Source organism: Dendrobates tinctorius, unplaced genomic scaffold, assembly GCF_039654945.1.
Source record: "Dendrobates tinctorius isolate UK_male_01 unplaced genomic scaffold, ASM3965494v1 ptg000051l, whole genome shotgun sequence".
NCBI lineage: Eukaryota > Metazoa > Chordata > Amphibia > Anura > Dendrobatidae > Dendrobates > Dendrobates tinctorius.
Window position 1 is genome coordinate 167,296 of NW_027361719.1, and position 22,393 is coordinate 189,688.

General features: G+C 41.3%; 1 protein-coding gene across 6 annotated transcripts in view; it reads right to left on the reverse strand.

Annotated features, from left to right (window-relative positions):
• The window catches only part of LOC141091243 (histone deacetylase 7-like), a 247,764-nt gene that overhangs the window by 162,758 nt on the left and 62,613 nt on the right, over positions 1-22,393 (reverse strand). For all 6 annotated transcript variants that reach the window (XM_073576669.1, XM_073576671.1, XM_073576670.1 and 3 more), the window contains one exon: positions 21,074-21,140. Coding sequence is in view for 2 of the 6 variants with exons in the window: in XM_073576665.1 (XP_073432766.1) it covers positions 21,074-21,140 (67 nt within the window). In the remaining 4 variants the exon portion in view is untranslated. The remainder of the gene's footprint in view (positions 1-21,073; positions 21,141-22,393) is intronic.

Consider the following 22,393-nt stretch of genomic DNA (forward strand, 5'->3'; position numbering starts at 1 on the left):
TGCATTTATAATAATGCCACTCTATAAATTATTGTATATTAGAAATGAATGCATATACTGTATATACAGCGCCATCATTGCACACTGTAGCCTGCAGTCATTGGTGGATAGGTACTAGAAACTGTGGCATCTAAGCTGTACGCCAGGCATTGACATCAATTTCTCTATAGATCCCTATAGATAAGATAGTTCTTTGGGTGTGATTCTGGGATTAGGAGAGCAGCTGCAGGAATATCACATAGCCTGCAGCAGCTCTCATGAACTTTCAGGTCCTGATCATAACTATAAAAAGAGGACAGTGACTGTTTTGATGGCCATCTGTACAGAGGATTAAGGAGCTATGCAGTCTGCAGTGCCAGGAGAATCTAACATTCGCTCAATCTAATTCCTTGTTGCTCCTCTCCTCAGCTATCTAAACATAAAGAAATATATAAGTTAACTATTCCAAATAATTTTCCCTGATCTATGGTACATTATTTCAGGGAGGCATCAAACCTGGTATCAGTGTAGAGCAGTACTTTATGTGCACTACTCGAAAAAATTAAGGGTAAACTTAAAGGGACTGTGTCATTAGAAAATTACCTATTGTTTATATCAGGGTTTTGGTCACAGGTAGTTTTTAAAAAAAAAATTGGCAATGTTTTTTTTTTCATATCACGATCTTGTGAAACATAAAAACCAGACATCTTGTGCCTTTCACACTCACAACCGGAATTATTTTGGACTCATTCTTTCTGTCTTTTCAGAAATGGTTTCCGAAAGTTTAACTATCTTCAGAGGCAGGGTTAAAACGACAGGTAACAGCTCTATATATAACTGATAACACAGGATCCATCAATCACAATAGATAATGTCCCCAGGAATATAGGCCCCAATTTATCAATTGCATTTTTTTTATTTATATTCCTAATATGCCTTGTGGTATTCATAGCATATTTCCCTGCCTGAGGTAACACGTTCCTCTGCCTAAAGGGCCTGTCACACTAAGAGATATCGCTAGCAATATCACTATAACTAGTGACGTTATAGCGATATTGCTAGCGATATCGCTGTGTCTGATACTTACCTACGACCGGCTCCCCCGCTGGTTATCGCTGATCGCGCAAGAACAGGCTGGACTGTTTCTCGTCGTCAGCTTCCTGCGGCGCTTCCTGCTGTGACGACGAGCGACGCGTGGAGCCGGGCGGGAGGACGCAGGATCGCTGTGTGTGACAGGTAAGTAGCGACCCCCGTCCCCTGCGATGTCGCTGGTGAGATCTGCCTGTGTGGCAGCTCACTAGCGACCACTTAGCGATGCACCGCGTCATATCGCTGGTCGGGATCGCTGGTACATCGCTAAGTGTGACAGTACCTTTAGGTAGACAAATTTCCTGCCTGATGTAAATGTGCAAATTGTCTCTTCAGAGAGGAAGAGGACTAGAACTCTAGTGCTGCCTACTGGAAGTAGCAATCTTAGAATAGAAGTCAATGTCAACCCTTTAATGAGCCTTGCTACATGACTTAGGATAAAAGCCAAAACCAGAATCTCAATTTGAAGTATTTCAGGGTAGTGCCCCTCGTCAGTGCAAAGTGTGAGATCTGGTTTGGCTGCATGAGAGGCGTATGACTGGGATCCAAGAAGTAACGTTTCTCCTTGCTGAGAGTGACATGTTAACCATGCCAAAATGAGGACACTTAAAGCCACAATGCTCCTCTGGGAAATATGCAAATAGTCTCTTCAGAGAGGAAGAGGACTAGAACTCTAGTGCCAACTGTAGCAAATCGCTACTTCCGATAGGTGGCACTAGAGTTCTAATCCTCTTCTTCTCTGAAGAGACTTTGCATATTTCCCTGAGGAGCATTGTGGCTTTAAGTCTCCTCATCTTGGCATGCTTAACATGTCACTCTCTGCAAGGAGAAACATTACTTCTTGGATCCCTGTCTGATGCAACAAATTTCCATGCGTAAGGTAAGACATTTCCCTGTCTGAGGTAATACATTTCCCTGTCTGAGGTAGCACATTTCCTTGTTTGAGGTAACATATTTTCCTGCCTGAGGTTGTACATTTTCCTGTCTGAGGTAACACATTTCTCTGCCCAATGTAAGACAGGAGTGAGTATTTCTGCTGTATCACCAGTCTTCTGAGCTGATCACACAAAGCCAGTGACATATAAGCTCAGTGTCCGCTGGAGATCCTATATAACTGACTTGATTTATGATGCGCTCAGGGGACTGGAGATGTGGCAGAAGCATCCACTCCTGTATTACCTCAGTCTGGGAAATGTGGTACCTCAGAAAAGAGCAGCTGTACACTCCTGCTGTAGCCTAACTTATAATTGACTTATTTGATATGTGCCCACCATGAACTAGAGCAGCTCTGCATGGAGAGACACAGCCATTACACAGTAGATAGCAGGGGCACATTTATAAGACTATCTCTGCACAGGAACATTTTTTTACATATCCACTTGCGGGATTCATCATTGTTCCAAAATACATTAATTAATATATACTTCATAAATTCAATTGGGAGAGCATGTACAGTACACTACTGGAGTTGATGAAATTCATGCAAATTCAGTCTGCTTATGATTTAATTTTTTTACTTTGATTCTCGGGGTGATTTGGAATCCAGTCCTTAGTTGACTATTTTGGTTTCCATTGCCTGTTCATACATCATTTTGGTTTCCTTGGACCATTCATATGACATTTTGGTTTCCTTTGACCGTTCATATGACATTTTGGCCTCAATGAATTAATACATTACTCATATCAGTGATGATGTTTAACTTGAATCTTTCATTCATGGGGATTCAGTATGTAGTTTAAGTGTTCCCTAAATTATTTTGAACGGTGTAATTATCATTCTTTTCTCTGGATTACACGGATGTAAAGATTTTACTTTGAAAATGTTTAGATTAAATGTTGCAATGTCTTTGATGTAAAAACTTGAACTCATGTTCAGTTAATGAAGCGAAAATCTGTTCCTGAGAAATGAGTAAGAAACGTATCCTTCAACTCATAGCGTAGAAGAGGAAGGGGGAACTCACAAAATGAACTAACACCCAACCGTTTACTGGAAGAAATAAATGTTAGCACTGGGATACAACCTTGTGATGTAAAGTCCCAAGGTGTGCAGTCTCTGATGGATGTTTGTGCTTTAGGGCTGATTTCTGGGGCCTGATTTCCCTATGAGTCATTTTGGTTTCTTGAACTTTGAGTCTATTAACTGGAATTTGTTAACTCCTTTGAGCATTGTTTGAAAAGGTTTTTTTTTTTATAGTTTGGTATTGACTACTGGGATATACAGCAGTGCTCTATGTGCTACGTTAGAATTAAGTTTTTCTGTGGTTTTTGTGAATATTCCATAAATTCTTCAATGTTCAAAAGGTCTCTGCTTTCTGTCAGTGAATTCCAATATTCTTATTTTCAGTTATAGACTGGAAGCAAGGCACAGATGCATGCTTACATTCACTTTCTCCTGATTTCACTGAGAATTTGATACTTAAAAGGCATAGGACTTGACTTTTCTAAAGGTACGATATGTTCACAATGCATTTCAGTCTACAGTCAGTGGCTCCATCAGAGCTTTAATCTATGACCCAATTAGCACAAATATCCAATTCCAATTTTCCAGGGCTTCAGACGTAAAGCTGGAGTCACACATAGCGACTTACCAGCGATCCCGACAACGATATCAACGTGTCAGGATCGCTGGTAAGTCGCTATGTGATCACTGGTGAGCTGTCAAACAGACAGCTTCACCAGCGATCAGCACAGCGATGCCGAGCGCCCGGCATCGCTGTGTTCATTAGCGCTGATGCCATATCCCTGTAAAAAAATAGAATTAAAATAAAAAATATTGTTATTCTCACCTTCCGACGTCCCGCGCAGCCATCCTGCCTCTCTCCACGTTCCGGTCCAAGTAGTCCTTTGCGAGAATGACCGCGAGAATATCACGGTCTCGCGGTCATTCGTGCAAAGGATCACTGGGACCGGGAGCGTGGAGAGAGGTGGGATGGCTGCGCGGGACGTCGGAAGGTGAGAATAACAATATTTTTTATTTTTTGTATTATTTTTTACAGCTGATCGCTGGTCTCCCGCCTGTAACACGCAGCGATGCGTGCTGGCCAGCGGGAGACCAGCGAGAAAAATATGTCCAGAGGTTTCTTGCAGCGATCCCGGCAGGGGGGCGGTCGCTGTCACACACAGCGATCTCGCTGGTGAGATCGCTGTTGTGTCACAAAAGTTGTGACTCAGCAGCGATTTCGCTAGCGAGATTGCTATGTGTAACTCCCGCTTAACCCTCGACAGAGCCACTGACAGTAGGCTAAAACTCAATATAAACATAGTTGTTGTCTTTGGATTTTTAGGATGAGCTGCAGATTTGGTAACCAGCAGGTTTAGTATCTGGATGTAAACAACAGTGCTTCCAATCACTTGACAATACACTGAGATCTTGAAAACGGTAAAAGGTTGACAAATATTAGAAAAATGCAAAGATTTATTACAGAAAACCAGATAGTACCTTTATAAAAAGTTGTTCCATCAGAAAACGATCTTTCCATATGGGTTGATGTGGAACCACAGACATCAGAGACCATGCTTCAAACATGTCTCCTGTAAGGAGCTTGCTCCAAAATAAACTGATCACCAAGGTTTAGGGCAGCTGGAACTATGAAGATCAGTTTATCACCAGGATAAAGGCAAAAAAAAAAAAAAAATCACATCAGCTCACCCAGCCTACCCTAACAAGGGTGTGTTGCACAGAGACCCTGGACTGATTAAGAGCCCTAGTGCTTGAAACGCATAGGCCTAGTGTGTTTCTATTTTTCCCTTTTGATATTTTACTGGTTACTAATAAATAATGTTTTTATAGTTCTTTCTGTTGCGGTTGCTGGATGTGTTACTGCCTTCTACTTGACCATCAGGATACCTTTCTTGTAAAGTTGGTCATAGACACTTGTTCAGCCAACAACTATCTCTCGCGACCCTCCTATATACCTTCATGTTCACCAGCGGTGGACCTTCTTTTGGTTAAGTCAGACAGCCCTCATAAACAGAGATAGGTGGACCCCTGGATGCGGGGTCTGCTGAAAAAGTTAAAAAAGTTTGGGTTCGGGTACCAGAAAAGTGCCCGGACCCGAACATGGACCCCATTCACTTGATTGGGGGCCCAAACAATCAGTATTTGCCACTCTGCATGACAGCGTGGCAAACACTGCTTCTGATCGGCGGTAAAATGATTACCGCTGGTCAGACAGCCGCAGTTCCCATGCTGTGAAATGACAGCGTGAGCCTGAAGCTGTGATCGGAGGTAAAAAGTTTACTATATGAGCCCGCAGCCATCGCCTACTGCTGCTAATAACAGTTAGAGCAGGTCGCGGCTGACGGGAGCCTGCGCTTTAAATAAATAAAAAAACGACGTGGGTTCCCCTGTATTTTTGATAACCAGCCAGGCAAAACTGACAGCTGGGAGCTGCAACTCTCAGCTGTCAGTGTTAGCAAGGCTGGTTATCAAGAATTGAGGAGTCTCCACACTGTTTTCTAACTAATTAAAACAAATTTAAAAAACGGCGTGTGGTCCCTCCCATTTGACAGCCAGCCTTGCTAAAGCAGACAGCTGGAGGCTGGTATTCTCAGGCTGGCAAGGGGCCATGTATATTGCCCCCCTGCCTAAAAATAGCAGCCCACAGCCACTCAGAAAAGACACATCTATTAGATGCACCAATTCTGGTGCTTTGCCCAGCTCTTCCCACTTGCCCTTTAATGGTGACAAGTGGGGTAATATTTGTGGGGTTGATGTTATCTTTGTATTGTCCGGTGACATCAAGACCACAGCACAGCTTAGTAATGGAGAGGCGTCTTTAAGACACCTATCCATTATTAATCCTACAGTTATATTGTAAATAAACACATAGCAAGTATAAAGGCTTTTATTTGAAATAAAAACAAAAAACACACTTTTTTTATTTAAAAATAACAAACACAGTTATACTCTCTTAACGGCCATTCCATTGAATCCCTTGTCTCCTTTAATAAAACAAAAATAAAAAACAACAATATCCCTCACCTGTCCGACGTTCTGTCCCAGGCCATAGTCCATGTCTGGGGCTAAATAGTTGTCAACCTGGATAGAGCCAAGATGCGACCATTCAGGCTGAGAATCACTGGTGAACGAGCTGCGTGCACATCAGTGATCAGCAGTGACCTCATCAAGGTTACCTCAGGTCACTGAGGCTGCGTTCTCATCCTGGCCAATAAACTGTGATGACTTTTCTCTGGTGAGATCACCGCTAGCACAGTGACAAAAAAGTCTCACGGTGCAGAGGCGAGTTCATCCAAGTTCAAATTTACCATAGTGAAATTCTCCCGGTGAACTGCAGTGAATTCACCTCTACACTGTGAGACTTTTTCTCACTGTGCTAGCGATGATCTCACCATAGGGAGGTTACCTCAGTTCATTGGCCCACCTGGGAACGCGGCCTCAGTGACCTGCGGTAATCTTGATGAGGTCATTGCTGTTCACTGATGCTGCGCTCACAGCAGTTCATTCACCAGTGGTTATAAGCTTGCATGGTCGCATCTTAGCACCGTCCAGGTTGAAAACTATTAATCACCAGACATGGAGTGGAGTACAGCATGGGACAGAACATCAGACAGGTGAGGGATATTTTTTTATTTTTGCCTTATTACAGGAGACAATGGATTAAATGGAATTAGGCGTTAGGTGAGTATAACTGTGTTTGTTATTTTTAAATAAAAAAAGAAATGTGTGTTTTTGTTTTTATCTCAAATAAAAGACTTTATAGTTGCCGTGTTTTTTTATTTACAATGTAACTATAGGATTAGTAATGGTTAGGTGTCTTATAGATGTCTCTCCATTACTAATCCATGGGCTTGATGTCACCAGACAACACAAAGGTGACATCAACCCCACAAATATGAACCCCACTTGCCACTGCTACAGGGCAAGTGGGAAGAGCTGGGCAAAGCGCCAGAATTCATAGAATCATAGAATCGTAGAGTTGGAAGGGACCTCCTGGGCCATCTGGTCCAACCCCCTGCTCAAAGCAGGATTCGCTAAATCATCCCAGTTAGATGTCTGTCCAGCCTCTGTTTGAAGACTTCCATTGAAGGAGAACTCACCACTTCTCGTGGCAGCCTGTTCCACTCATTGATCACTCTAACTGTCAAAAAGTTTTTTCTAATATCTAATCTGTGTCTCCTCCCATTCAGCTTCATCCCATTGCTTCTAGTCTTTCCTTGTGCAAATGAGAATAAAGTTGATCCTTCTACAATGTGACAGCCCTTTAGATATTTGTAGACAGCTATTAAGTCTCCTCTCAGTCTTCTCTTTTGCAAACTAAACATTCCCAAATCCTGCAACCTTTCCTCATAAGACAGGGTTTGCAGACCGGTCACCATTCTGGTCGCTCTTTTCTGAACTTGCTCCAGTTTGTTGATGTCTTTTTTAAAATGTGGTGCCCAAAATTGGACACAATATTCCAGATGAGGTCTGACCAAAGAGGAGTAGAGGGAAATAATTACTTTACGTGATCTAGACTGTATGCTTCTGTTAATACATCCTAGAATTGCATTTGCCTTTTTTGCTGCTGCATCACACTGTTGACTCATATTCAGTCTGTGATCTATTAGTATACCCAAGTCTTTTTCACATGTGCTGTCACTTAGCCCTATTCCTCCCATTCTATATATGCTTTTTTCATTTTTATTGCCCAGATGTAGTACTTTGCATTTCTCCCTGTTAAAAACCATTCTGTTAGTTGCTGCCCACTTCTCCAGTTTATTTAAATCTTTTTGAATCCTCTCTCTCTCTTCTCTAGTATTAGCTATCCCTCCTAGCTTTGTGTCATCAGCAAATTTAATCAGTTTACCCTCAATTCCTTCATCTAAATCGTTGATAAAAATGTTGAACAATACAGGGCCCAGGACAGAGCCCTGTGGTACCCCACTTGAGACATTCTTCCAACTGGATGTGCAGCCATTTACGACCACTCTTTGGGTCCGATCACTAAGCCAGTTATGAATCCACCTAACAGTTGACTTGTCCATTCCATACTTAGTCATTTTTTCAATAAGGATTGTATGAGAGACTTTGTCAAATGCTTTGCTGAAGTCAAGATATACTATATCTACAGCATTTCCTTGATCCACCCAATCAGTAATACCATCATAGAAGGAAATTAAATTAGTCTGACATGACTTATTAGTTACAAACCCATGCTGACTCTGTTTAATCACTTCATTCTTATCCAGGTATTGACATACATGTTGTTTAATAATTTGTTCAAAGATCTTTCCTGGTATAGAAGTCAGACTCACCGGCCTACAGTTGCCAGGGTCCACCTTCTTCCCCTTTTTGAAGATAGGAACAACATTTGCTCTTCTCCAGTCTACCGGGACTTCTCCTGTTCGCCAAGAGTTTTCAAAGATTATGGAGAGGGGTTCAAAAATTTCTTCTGCTATCTACTTCAGTACTCTGGGGTGTAATTCATCTGGACCTGGAGACTTGAATTCATTTAGGTTAGCTAAGTGTTTCCTCACTATCTTTCTGTTTATAGATATCCTGGATTCTTCTATTCCCTTAATAGGACAGTGAAGAACAGTTGATGTTACATTTCCTTTCTGAGAGAAAACAGATGCAAAATAGGAATTTAAAAGTTCGGCCTTCTCAACATCCTGTCCTACCATTTCATCATTTTCATCCTGTAAAAATTCTATAGCATCTTTGACTTTTCTTTTACTTTTGACATATCCCCAAAATCCTTTATTATTGCTTTTGACATCTCTTGCAAGCCTCAATTCATTGTCAGCTTTAGCTAATCTGATTTGTGCCCTGCAGGTTCTCCAGACAGCATTATATTCTTCTTTAGATATGCCTCCCTCAATCCATTTTATAAACATTTTTTTCTTCCTTTTTAGCATGTGCTTAAGTTCTGTGTTCATCCATCCTGGCTTCCTTAAATGCTTCTTATTCTTCCCTCTTTTTGGAATTGTTAACAATTGTGCGTTGAGAATTTCATTTTTCAAGATTTCCCATCCTTCCTGGACATTTTTGTCTTTAAGGATATCCAGCCATTGGATCCCTCCAATTCTCTTTCTGAATATCTTAAAATTTGCCTTTCTGAAATCTAACCTTGACATCTGAGTCTTCACAGGTCTTCCGCCTCTAGTTATCCAAAATTCTAAAATAGCATGGTCACTACCTCCTAGGGTCCCAGCCACTTTTACCTCCTCAACCATTTTCTCCCTGTTATAAGGATTAGATCCAAGGTAGCAGTTCCCCTTGTTTTCTCCCCTACCTTTTGGAAGATAAAGTTGTCAGCAAGAGAGGATAAGAATTTCCTTGACCTGTTAGTTTTGCTTGAGAGAGATTCCCAACAAGTGTCTGGATAGTTGAAATCTCCCATGACAACTATGTCATATTTTTTGGAGAACTTGGCCATTTGATGAATTAAGAGTTCATCCATATCTTCAGCTTGCACAGGCGGCCTGTAGTAAATGCCTACAATGGTGTCCTTTCCATTGTTCTGTCCTTGTATTCTTACCCAAACAGTTTCCACAGAAATCTCAGTCTCTGAAGCTTGGATCTCTGTGCAGATATAAGCGTTTCTAACATACAATGCGACACCTCCTCCTCGTTTATCAAGTCTGTTTCTTGCAAATAAGTTGTATCCTTCTAGCCTTGTATTCCAATCATGTGTATTGTCCCACCAAGTCTCAGTGATTCCAATGACATCATATTTCTTTTCCTGTGTTAGTAGTTCCAATTCTCCTTGTTTGTTGCCCATGTTTTGTGCATTAGTATAGAAACATTTTAGTTTGTGATTGGTTTCTCTTTCTCCAATATTTTTATTAATTAGATTCTTTTGTCTTTGTTCTTCCTTTCCACTTCTAATAGCAGAGTTCTCAATAGCATTTGTCAGGTGTATGGCTTTTTCTGGTCTTTTGCTTCCCTTCCCATGTTGTTCTAGTTTAAAGCTCTCCTTACAAGTGTAGCAAGGCAACTTCTAAATACATGTTTTCCAGTCTTCGTAAGATGCACCCCATCTCTAGCAAGTAGTCCATCTATTGGTGCATCTAATAGATGTGCCTTTTCTGGGGAGGCTGTGGGCTGCTAATTTTAGGCTGGGGACCAATTTACATGGCCCCTTACCAGTGCAAGAATACCAGCCCCCAGCTGTGAGCTTTAGCAAGACTGGTTGTCAAAAATGGGAGGGACCCCACACCATTTTTTTTAAATTATTTATTTAAATAATTAAAAAATAAAAGCAGTGTGGGAACCCCTCTATTCTATATTGTTGCACATGACAGCGCAACAAACACCTGGTGAAGTCCATGTTCGGTGTCCGTGCCCCAACAGTAGGTGTTCGGTACGGACGCCAAAATTTACTGTTTGGGTTCGCCTATCTCTACTCATAAACACTAGATGGTCAATCAGTTACATTTTATAGTAAAATAAGATTTAGAAATTGTAAAACAGAAAATATAAAATACATATTTGTAATGCTTTTGGTTTCAATTCCAGGGGGCTTCCTGTTTTACCGGAAGATTCAAGTCATTCCCAACCTTGTCGGGACTCTTTTGGGACATGACAAGCAGTACAAGGAAGTTACCGTAAGAGACGTCTGCTTTGAGCAGACTAAATGTCAACTAAGAAAATCTATTGTCTGGAGGCTGATCAGAAATATTAGACAAAGTCAAAGACAAATTAACAAATGCAAACTTTTTTTTTCTTTTAATCTCAAATCTTTACTATTAAGAAACCACAACGGAATATAGAATAGGATGACATAAATTCCACCACATATTATTTATATGTTTCAGGATGAATAAAGATGAATCACAGCCATGTGTGTGGACTGAATAATTTGGAAATTTGATTTAGCTATAATAAAGCATGTACTAAACACAATGTAAAATAGAGTATACGTTTCTTCTCTAGATCAGCCGTCACAAACATCCTATGTGAATCAGTGTAGTAATAAGTGATGGCTGAGACTTTTGACTCATGAGACTATGAAATGAGAATGATTGTGCCTTAACTGTAATGTTCTCACCATTAGAGTTGAGTGAAACGGGTCGAAAAATTTCAAAAGTCGCCGACTTTTGGCAAAGTCGGGTTTCATGAAACGAAACCCGACCCTAGGATGAGGTCGGCCACGAGTTCGTCGACTTACGTGCCAAAGTCGCGTTTCAAAAGTTTGTTTTGCGCTCTTTTTCAGCCAATCAGGATCCACGGACACTGTGGGCAACGTGATGACATAGGCAGGGGTCACCACCATCTTTCAGAAGGGCATGCAAGTGATTGGCTTGCTTTGGTGGGCGTCACAGGGGGTATAAAAGGGCGTGCACGCCGACCGCCATGTTCCTCATGCTGATCTCAGAATAGGGAGAGCTGCTGCTGCTGATTCTGTAGGGAGAGCGTTAGGCAGGTAAGAAGACACCAAAAACTGCTTCTGCTGCTAGCGATTTTGCCTGTACAACACACCAGTCACTGTGTGTGCAGTGCAAGGGGAGGCTATATTGTGGTGGATCAGCAGTGTTGGTTGTTAGGCTGCCTTCTAAGGGTTCCTGACGGCTGCATTGCTGTATACCCACTGCTCTGTAAACTGCTTTTTAAGGGTACGTGCACACGCTGCGGATTGTGGTGCGGATTCATCCTCGCGGATTTTGTAAAATCCGCAGGTGAAACCGCAGTTCAAAAGACCTGCGGTTTTACCTGCGGATTGCTCTGCGGTTTTGCCCTGCGGTTTTTCATCTCCTCAATGGAGGAGATGGCAAACCGCAGCAGAATCCGCAGAAAGAATTGACATGTCAATTCTTTCTGCGGATTGAAAACCGCAGATAATCCGCGCGGAAAATTCCGCACCGTCTGCACTGCGGTTTTTGATTCCCATAGGGAATAATGGTACTGTACACCGCAGCAAAAACTGCTGCGGACCCGCAGCGGCCAAACCCGCTGCGGAACCGCAGCAGAATCCGCAGCGTGTGCACACAGCCTTAAAAGCAATCCCAATTTTTTTTTTGTCCTGCTGAGGTACTGAGCGTGCGTTTTTCAGTGCGTAACTAGTATTATGAAGTTAATTAAGGTTGACAAGCTTAAGTAAGAAGAATTGATGCTTTTGGCATTCAAATGGGCACTGTAGGTGTGTTTCCTGTCCTCCTCTCACTGCCGACTTTTATTCCCCATTGACTTACATTGGGTTTCGTGTTTCGGGACGACCCCGACTTTTCCCTATAGTCGGCCGATCTTGCTCGACCCGACTTTTGGAAAAGTCGGGTTTCACGAAACGAAACTCGACCCTAAAAAAACAAAAGTCGCTCAACTCTACTCACCATGTAATGGACCAACACAGGAGTTGAGAGGAGAAGATTAGTGAAGTGAATTACTAATTATTTTGGCTCAGTTGCTGGAAAATAAACTGTTACAAACAAGTAAACATGTTGCCGATCTTACAAAACAAAGTTCCAACAAAGGTCCTGGATTGTTCTCATGTCTCTATTTATTAGAGGAATTGATTTCAGGAAATAAACAGTTACGTTTGATTGACTCCTGCTCCAAGCTAGATGGTGACCACCTCCTGTAACATAAGGACAGGATAATATTTTTCTGACTTGTTCTGCTTTTTTTCACAAACAGAAAATGACAATCCAATTGGCAAAAGGTATGGGACAGAAAAAAAAAAAAAAAAAAAAATCAGGTCCGAGAAGAATATTATTCCATTGATAATGGAGGCTGTAGCTCAATTTGTGAGGACTATACTCCAACCCAAATTGTATGCAGTTCTCCCATACTCAAAAACTGCTCTTGAAGTCTTCCAGTTCACAAGCCATGGCTGCGGGATACAAAGCCAATCTTTTTCTGTCTCATTGTATGTGCACATAACGATTAGGCCTGGCACTAAATACTGGATTCATAATGCCTTATGATTCAACACACTGGCTTCTTTCTCAGCACAATGGGCGCTCTTGCCAACTAATAACAGTTTGGACTGAGCGCCACCAGCACTTTCCTTGCTTTTCCATATGGTAAAGGATAACGGTGTGCCAGGAATTGTTTGCCAGATTTAACACTGAAATCATGTTGCAGATATTCCATACAAATTTCGCGTCATAAGAGAAAAACTCAGGCATCAATGTTTCTTGTTTGGTGCAACACAAGAATACTGAGTTTATTAAACATTTACTGCTGTGTTACCAAGGTTAAAGCCGATGTTTCACAACACACACATCATGCGTGCATCAATTGAGCATTTTTTTTATTCATCTCAGATTTGATTTATACAATGCTCATTTTAATATTAGGGGAAAAATTTAAATTTTAGTGTGAGTTTAAAGTAAATACACCAGTATCATTAGACATCATTAACGACCGCCGATACACCTTTTAATTTCAGCAGTTATGGCTACTTGTTCCTCAGCACCGCTTTTTAACGGCGCTGCAAAATATGTGTATAGCGCCCCCCCAGCGTCGGAAATTCTCCGGGTCTCGGCTACTGAGGGTAGCTGACACCCCAGAGAACATGATTCCGGTAGTTTTCTACCATCCCTAGTGTTGTGATCTTCGTTATTTACCGAATATCGGCGACTGCAAAAAAAAAAAAAGTCCGGTTTCCCATTTATTTTTCTCTCCTCTGATATGATTTAGTGCATCAGAGGAGAGGGAAATGGGGTCCCTCGAGACCCCCCCGGTACCTCGGATGTCCCCTTTCAGCTTGACTTTAGGAGAATCATTGTACTAATGAGGCATATGAGATGGCTTGAGATTCAAAAACGTGAGATTGCTTTTAGGCTATATTCACAAGTTGCATTTTTGCCATTTTTTTACCTGCAGACAAAATCTGGTCTTTTGGCATTAAAGAAGTTGCTTACAAAAAGCAGGTTCTGCTGCGTTTTTATTTCTGAGTTTTTGTTGTCTCTTGTGCATGTTGATAAAATTTAGTGGCCCCCAAAAAAGGATGATTTAACTTCCTTAGGTTTTTTTGCACCAAAAACGCAGCGAAAACTGATACCTGCGTTTTTTGTTGCGTATTTGCCCATTATTTCCTGTAGGTGGAAAAAAAACCCCGCTAAAATAAGTGACATGCAGCAGTTTGCAAAAATGCATCAGTTTTCCAAATCAGTCAGGAAAATAAAACCAAGGTGTGTGCATGACATTTCTGAAATCTCATAGACTTTGCTGGTACTGTAAAGCGCAGCTTAAAATTTGCATAAAAAACAGCAAAAAAACGCATTGTGAGAACATAGCCTTAGGGTGTGTGCACACGTAAGCGTTTTTTTTCACGTTTTTTTAAGCGTTTTCACCGGCAAAAACGCTTAAAAAACGCTTATAAGAAACATCCCATTCATTTGAATGAATTCCGCACTTTTTGTGCATATTGATGCGCTTTTTCCGAGAAAAAAACGCATTGCGGTAAAAAAACGCAGCATGCTCATTAATTTCGGGGAAAAATCAGCATTTCTAACTATATTCTATGTGACTGGGGATGCTCCGGAAAAAACGCATAAAAAACACGCAAAAATTGCACAAAAAAGTGCGGTAAAACGCGTGGGAAAAAAACACGCGTTTCCTGGGAAGGAGTCCGGTTTTTAGTCAGGAATTTTCTGCATACGTGGGTACATAGCCTTAAGCAGACAATTGACAGCTTTTGTCAAAGCTGTAGCTAGCCTGTATAGGGCAATGATACGGACATATAGTTTGAATAGTTTGGAGCTACTAAAAGAATGGGGAGACTGACCATTATTTGTATCTAGCTAAGTATGACTAAAGATGATAAAGCATCTCCCTCTGTGAAAGGAACGGCCAAGATAATGGTTGCATATTCTGCAAACACAGCAATTAGAAGAGATTAAAAACTCATACCAGGTGATTATCCTTTTCTGTAGTGGAATTATGGGTTGATAGTTATGAATTTTTGCAAATCTTTTATTACTTAATGGGCAGATGAAATTCTTTTGTTTCTGGCTTTTCATATAGCTATAGCCAAGTCTTGGAAATGGCCTGAAATTAGGAAATGAATATGTCGCATGGCGTTCACCCCCAAACGATTTACTTGCTCTTTCAAAGACAAGTCCAGAAATATATTTACATGGCCAGTCAGTTTTTCTGTTAGTAAGAAACCAGCATTTGAAATAAAATGTAAATGAGGCTGAAGAATTATTTGTAGATCTGAAGCCTTTGTCACTCCAGCTCTATTCCCCACCCAGCGCCGCCTCCTGCTGCCTGACTGACTGCTCATTTGCACGAAATCACACAGTACAGAGGCCTTCAGCCAAACAGGAGGAGGTAGCACTGGGCGGGGAATAGAGCTGAAGTGACAGATGTTTCAGATCTATGATAGCTCTTAATTTCCATATCAAGTCAAATGCTGATTTCTCAGTAAGGAAGAAAAGGACTGGCCATGTAAAGGTACTGATGGACTTGTCTTTGAAAAAGCTACATGCACATATATAGTAAGTAGTTTAGCAGGTGAACCCATGCTGACAGATTTCCTTTAAGATCTCACACTTGCTGAGGAAATGACCCTTCAGATAGAACCAGCTAACATGGAGATACAAAAAAAAGACAATGAGTAGGTGTGAGAAGTATTTTTATATATCAGTCCAACAGAATCAAGCAGTAGCACTGGAATACTTTAAACTCACATATTGTGTAAAGGTAGGTGCACACTCCCACTAATTAGGGAATTTAATCATTTCAGCCACACCTATCAGTAATAGGTGCATATAATGACTCACAAAGCCATACAATCTACATGGACAATCAATATCAGTAAACTGGACCATTCTTAAGAACCTAGTGACCTGACCTCAGTCACCGGAGAGCTGCCAGTGATTGCATTCCAGGAAAGCACCTTCTACACAGGGCTATTATCATGCAAAAAATCATTATTACGAGCAAACGTTCCCAAGTTTTTCAGTATAAACTTGTACATCGGCAAGAATTTGCTTGTTTGTTCTTGATTATATCATTCGAGAAATTCATGGTTTTTTATATGCAAATGAGCGGTTAAGATCTGGGGGTCAGAGACTGATCTGCATGAGAATCTGCCACCAGAGCTTGTTTTAAATGAAAGGAGGTTTTACCAGTGTGAGACATGTAACTAACACGGAACAGTAGCACTGAACTTTGTCTCATAACAAACACATAAAAGGCTGGAGAAAAATGGGTTAATTCTGTGCTGCCAGTGGATGAATGATCAGCTTAGGCTGACCACAGAAAAACAACACAATAGCGCTATTGCTCCAACACCAAACTTTACATTTGACACAATTCAATCAAGCAAGTAACTTTCTCCTGACATTTTGCCAAACCCAACTCATCCATCATACGTCCCTACAGAGAACCGTCATAATTGTGCTTGATGATGTAAGGCTTGCGTGCAGCAGTAAACCCGTGCCATGAGGCTCCTGTTGCAGTTATTGTGCTGATGTTAATGTCAGAGGAAGTTTTCGAGTCAGTTGAGTTTTATGCACTATGGGCCTCAACACTCAAGATCCCGCTCTAACTTTATGAAGTCTAAAACATCATGGCTGAGTTGTTGTGGTCCCTAAACGCTTCCACTTTTCAATGTTGCCATTCACAAATTAAGGTGGAAAATTTAGCAAATAAGAAATTTCACAAATTGACTTATAATGGTGACATCAAATTACATGACCGCTCTGGAGCTCTTTATAACAACCCAATCTCTCACAATTCTTATGAAGGTATGAAAGGCAGACTACATTTTGCAGGGTTGGATTTTATACATTTGTGCCAAAGAGACTGAATGAAACATCTGAATTCAGTGATAAAGAGCGTCTCAATATTTTTATCTATATAGTATATACATGGCACCCTTTGAATCTAGTGGGCATATCTACGTAATGCACAGTCATGAGTCCTCCAGAGCTAGATCTGCAGTGAGCGTCTAATTAGTATTTCAGCGGGGGTCTCAAATGAATAAACACATTCTGTGAAATCCAAATGCCCTAAAAGGGGTTTTCCTAAGGATGAGATGCTACAAAGTTTGTTCTGTAGCAGGGCCTAAAGAAATCCATAAACTGATATAGTATATAGCCCTGACATCACCTGACTATATGGTCAATTGTAGCCCAATGTAGAGGCATAAGTAGTCATAGTGACTCGACTTATGATTATGGCCGATAGCTTAGAATTTTGTAGAAAGGTCGCTAGCTGGTTCCCTTGGATGACAAAGTTTTGGAACCTCTAATGAGACAACCGCTTGAAGCAGAGAACTGTTTAAATAGATCTATCCTATCTCATTCGCGACCAGTGATGTTTAGCATTCCTTAGCATGTTTTTTATAATTTTGTTGTTTTCTTTAAGAATCTTATAAATGGGGGCAAAGTTTTCTTGCCTCTATTAAACCAACCTTGGCTGCTTTCTTTAGACTTTACTGTGCTATAGGTTTGGGTCTCTCCTGCTGCAGTATTCATATAGAAACAAATTAAGATCTATTACTTCTGGCTTCTTACATGAAGTGTTCCTCAAGCTGGACCATTGCCAAGTGTACTGAAACCTTATGGGTGTGATTGTGTAATGTAACATACGAGCGTTTTTCCTCATTTCCTGTTCTAACCGACTGATTCATTAGTGCTGTACAATTTTAGCACAAACTGTTTACAAAGGTGATTAGTAGGAAAATTACATCTGAGTTTTCAAGTGGACCAAGTGGAATGGAACATTGAGATGTGTGCAGGTAACAGGATGACGAGTCCCTGACATATGGCATTTCAGAATATAGATCAAAGTCAGCTGAACAAGAAAATACTAGAGATAGATATATATGTCCAGTTACTGTATATAATCCTCATAAAATACAGATGACGTGATTGTACACCTTCAATAACAGTGCCTCAGGTGAGAAACCAAGATGAAACCTATACTGTACACCAACTATGACTTTTCCAATATATATCAGTAATTTTGGCCAGGGTTGCCCAAGCTTTTATATGCCACTGTATGTATATACAGTACATGGCAGCAACACAGGGCCAAAGCATGATTGATCCAAAAACATATTTAATGGTTGGCGAGATGTTCTTTTCTTGTAATTCTGTGCCCTTTTTTCTCCACACATACCTTTGATCATTGTGGTCAAAGAGTTCTATTTTAACCTCATCGGTACACAGGACTTGTTCCCAAAAGGCATCAGGCTTGTTTAAATGTTCTTTTGCATACTTCTGAAGCTGAATTTTATGGTGAGGACACATGAGAGGTTTCCTTCTGATGACTCTTCAGTAAAGGCCATATTTGTGCAGGTGTCTCTGAACAGTAGAGCAATGTACCACAACTCCAGAGTCTGCTAAATCTTTCTGAAGGTCTTTTGCAGGCAAGCAGGGGTCGTGATATGCCTCTCTAGCCAGGAATCCTGCAAGATGTCCTCACTGAAATTTTGCTTGGTCTTCCAGATTTCATCTTGACCTCAACTGTTCCTGTTAATTGACATTCCTTAATTACATTTCGAACTGAGCAAAGGACAACTTGAAAATGCTTTGCTATCTTCTTATAGCCATCTCCTGCTTTGTGGGCCTCCATCATTTTCATTTTCAGAGTGCTAGGCACCCATGCCTGCTGTTTTTTGGCAGGGTTTTTATAAAGCTGGGAAATTTGCCTTAGGGTACCGTTACACCTAGCGATGCACCAGCGATCCCGACTAGCGATATGACGCAGTCAGGATCGCTGGTGCATCGCTAGATGGTCGCTAGTGAGCTGCCACACAGGCAGATCTCAACAGCGACATCGCTGGGGACGGGGATCGCTACTTACCTGTCACACCAGGCGATCCTGCGTCCTCCCGTCCGGCTCCACGCGTCGCTCGTCGTCACAGCAGGAAGCGCCACAGGAAGTGGCCGACGAAGAATGATCCAGGAGCTTCTCGCGCGACCAGCGATAATCAGTGGGGGAGCGGTCGGAGGTAAGTATCACATGCAGCGATATCGCTAACAATATTGCTGTAACGTCACAAAATCGGTGACTTTACAGCGATATTGCTAGCGATATCGCAGTGTGTAATGGGGGCTTTACCTGGCCTTTCCTAATGATGATAGTGAACAAGCCATAAACCTAACAGGCTAATTAAGTTCTTAAACCTTAGTCAAAGTTATCTGAGCACGCAAATCTCCAAGGGCACCCAAACTTTTGCATCAGCCCATTTTCCTTTTTGTAATTTTTAAAATGTAAAAAATGACAATTTTTTCCCCCTAAAATACAAGGGACATGTGTCATATATGTAAGCAATGACTGTAAAAGCCATGGTTGGTGTATAGGTATCACCTTGGTTTCTCTCAGTATGGACTGAACTTGGAGGCTCTGTAGTGAACCAGGATGAAGCCTCCATTCCAAGTCCACTACTTGTTTTCCTTTTACTGAGGTCTTATTATTAAACACAGCTGGACTGAGGCATAAGGGTGTGTGCACACGCTGCGGAATCTGCTGCGGATGATTTAGCAAAATCCGCAGGTCAAAAGACCTGCAGTTTATCTGCGGATTAGCCTGCGGTTTTTGCCCTGCGGTTTATCATCTCCACAATGGAGGAGATGGTAAACCGCTGCGGAATCCGCAGAAAGAATTGACATGCAATTCTTTCTGCGGATTTGAAGCCGCAGCAAAATCCGAGCGGAAAATTCCGCAGCATCTGCACAGAGGTTTTTAATTCCCATAGGGAATAATGGTACTGTACACCGCAGCTAATTCTGCTGCGGATCCGCAGGGCCAAATCCGCTGCGGATCCGCAGCAGAATCCGCAGCGTGTGCACACACCCTTAGGGGATCTTTAGCTGGACACACAGTGGCCTCTGTCTGAGTGGCTGTTCTCAAATTATAGGTACAAGTTACTACTGTTTTGTGACAGATAGGGAAGTCACGTTTTTGCAAGTGCTCAGTCGAGCAGGATTATTTTAAGCTAGTTTTGTTTTAGATTTACAACCCGTATGTTGGTTGCCTGTACTGAATTTATGCTAATAAAAGTCAGAAATGAACCAAGCTTTGGACATTTGAAGCCTGTCTGTGTCTCTGTCAATCTAACCAGTGAGCTACATCTACACAATATATACAGTACGTAGATAGATAGACCATGAATGTAGGCAGCACACCTAAAGATTCAGATACAAGTCTTCACATAGGCTCAACTGTTAATGAGCCAAAATGTTGCCACTCTGCACATGGGCAAATAAAATACTGGATTTTTTTTCATAATCTTTGGGAATACTGCCCACATTTAATGGTTTTCTGTCTTAAAGATATCGTCCAGCCTTCGGGTACAATTCTATAGTCACTATGTGACTGCAGACTCGTGAATCTTCATATAACCGGCACTGCGCACTGTGAGGATTCTTTGGTGTCGACACCGGGAGTGTCGGGCACGTGACCGCAAGTATGCAATTTGCATACAAGTAGCCACCGGTGCTGGCACCAGGAGCAGCAGTCGCATGAACGCAGGCATGTGATTTGCATGTGAACAGTCATGTGCCGACTAGACATGCGTGACCTCGCTCAACGCAAGTGTATTAAGCGAGCCTGGACAAGTCTATTTGGAATGTATGCAAATCACATACTTGCAGTCACCACCTGCTCCTAGCATCGGACACTGGAAAATGCACGCTATGTGAGGATTCATAATTATGCAGTCACATAGAGTGACTGCACCCTTGTACCCTAAATCCAGGCAACCCATTTAAAGAGTTGTTTTGGGTTACAACTGGTGGGCATACACTGAATTACTATATTGGACTTGTATTGCTTTCTTCCTTTTTTTGCAGCTAAATATATATTCAAGATGTGATCAATAGACAGATATTAAGTAGACTCAACACGCAGTACAAAGAAAATATAAAAATTGAAAATCCAACTAATACAGTATAAGTTTAATAGGAACTACCTTCCACTCTGTGCATCGCAGTCTGAAATCCATTTGGTACAGGAATGTCAGGAATGTCTGAACTTGGACATACCCAAAGCACGCTGCGTGCCAATAATAATTATTATCTTGTCTGCTCATAATCATAATAATCTACAATGAAACGGTATGAGGAGATGTCGATTTTTTACATTTAACATATCTACCTGTTAGTGGTACCGCCTCCACCTCGAGGTTCACAGGCAGCAGATGTCTTCCATCTTCTATGTATATCTGGAATATAGAATTTGAGTCAGATCAATGAGCCTATAAATCTGCACCTACAGATTGGACAAGTCAAGAATTCAGTCAAGAATTTTCCCACTAATACATCATTTTGGGTCCCAATGAGTATTTTTGCAAATTAACCAATAACACCCCATAATTTTTTAGTAAAAAAATTCTCATAGAAAATCACAGCATTACCATTTACAGCCTCCAGATTGGAGCATTGTAGATGCAGGCACATAGTTAAGAACCATACAGGGATATGATAGACATTGACAGCTGTATTAATAACACAAATCTTTTCTCATAGGAATGGAACTAAGCGAAGGAGCCAACATTCCACATACTAATCCTCATACTGCTGTACAGATCTAAGACAGAGTGAAAATAAAGGTGACAGTATTTGTTCACATGAGTAAGTACACAATGGAAGTATCTATCAGAATTACCCTTTATTTGGGACCATGAAACCCCCATTTAAGGACCTGAATGTAAAAGAATTAAAGAGCGTTATGCTTGGATCCTTCTCTGTTCCGTAGTACTGGCATTTTATTAGTATTAAGCTTCAGTTAAAGGATTGTGTTTTGTGTTACAACGTTCTTAATGGGGTTGACTGAGATTAGAAAGAGTTTCTTTTTTTTTTTCAAGGTCAGGAGGGATACTGACTTTTTAAGGCAATGCTCCATAGAAAAAAATTGTAAAGTAGCTCATGTCAGAGACGAGTCTGAAGACAGCATTGCTTTTATTTTTTTCCTAATAGGCATGAAGTCATGCGTTCTCCACCAAAGTGCAAAAAAGGTGCACAAGGATGAGTCCATTGCAAGCCCTTTCCCAAAAGAGAATGTTCCTAACAAACCTAACAATACATCTGGATTAGAAGACCACAGTGAGGAAATAGGTGGCTTTCCCTTTGCCAAAGCGGGAATTAAACATTTCTTTACTTATCCAGAAAGCCTAAACTGGAAGGAAGTGTTCTTAAATGTATGAAAAAAAAGTGCAGTGCATGAGTTTCGCCACCCGTCACAACAACTGGAACACTTCAGTACCTTGGACTTTTAAACATCTCGTTCTCATGGTGTTGCTCATGATGGTCAGAGGCGGTGAGAGCGGACAGTCACGTGACTGCAAATATGTGATTTGTATACATGAGGTCATGTGTTGACTAGACGTGCTCTGCTTTTCTTAATTCACTTGCAGTAAGAGAAGTCATGATTGTCTAGTCAAACTGTGGCCGGAGGGGGAAGCAAATCACATCCTTG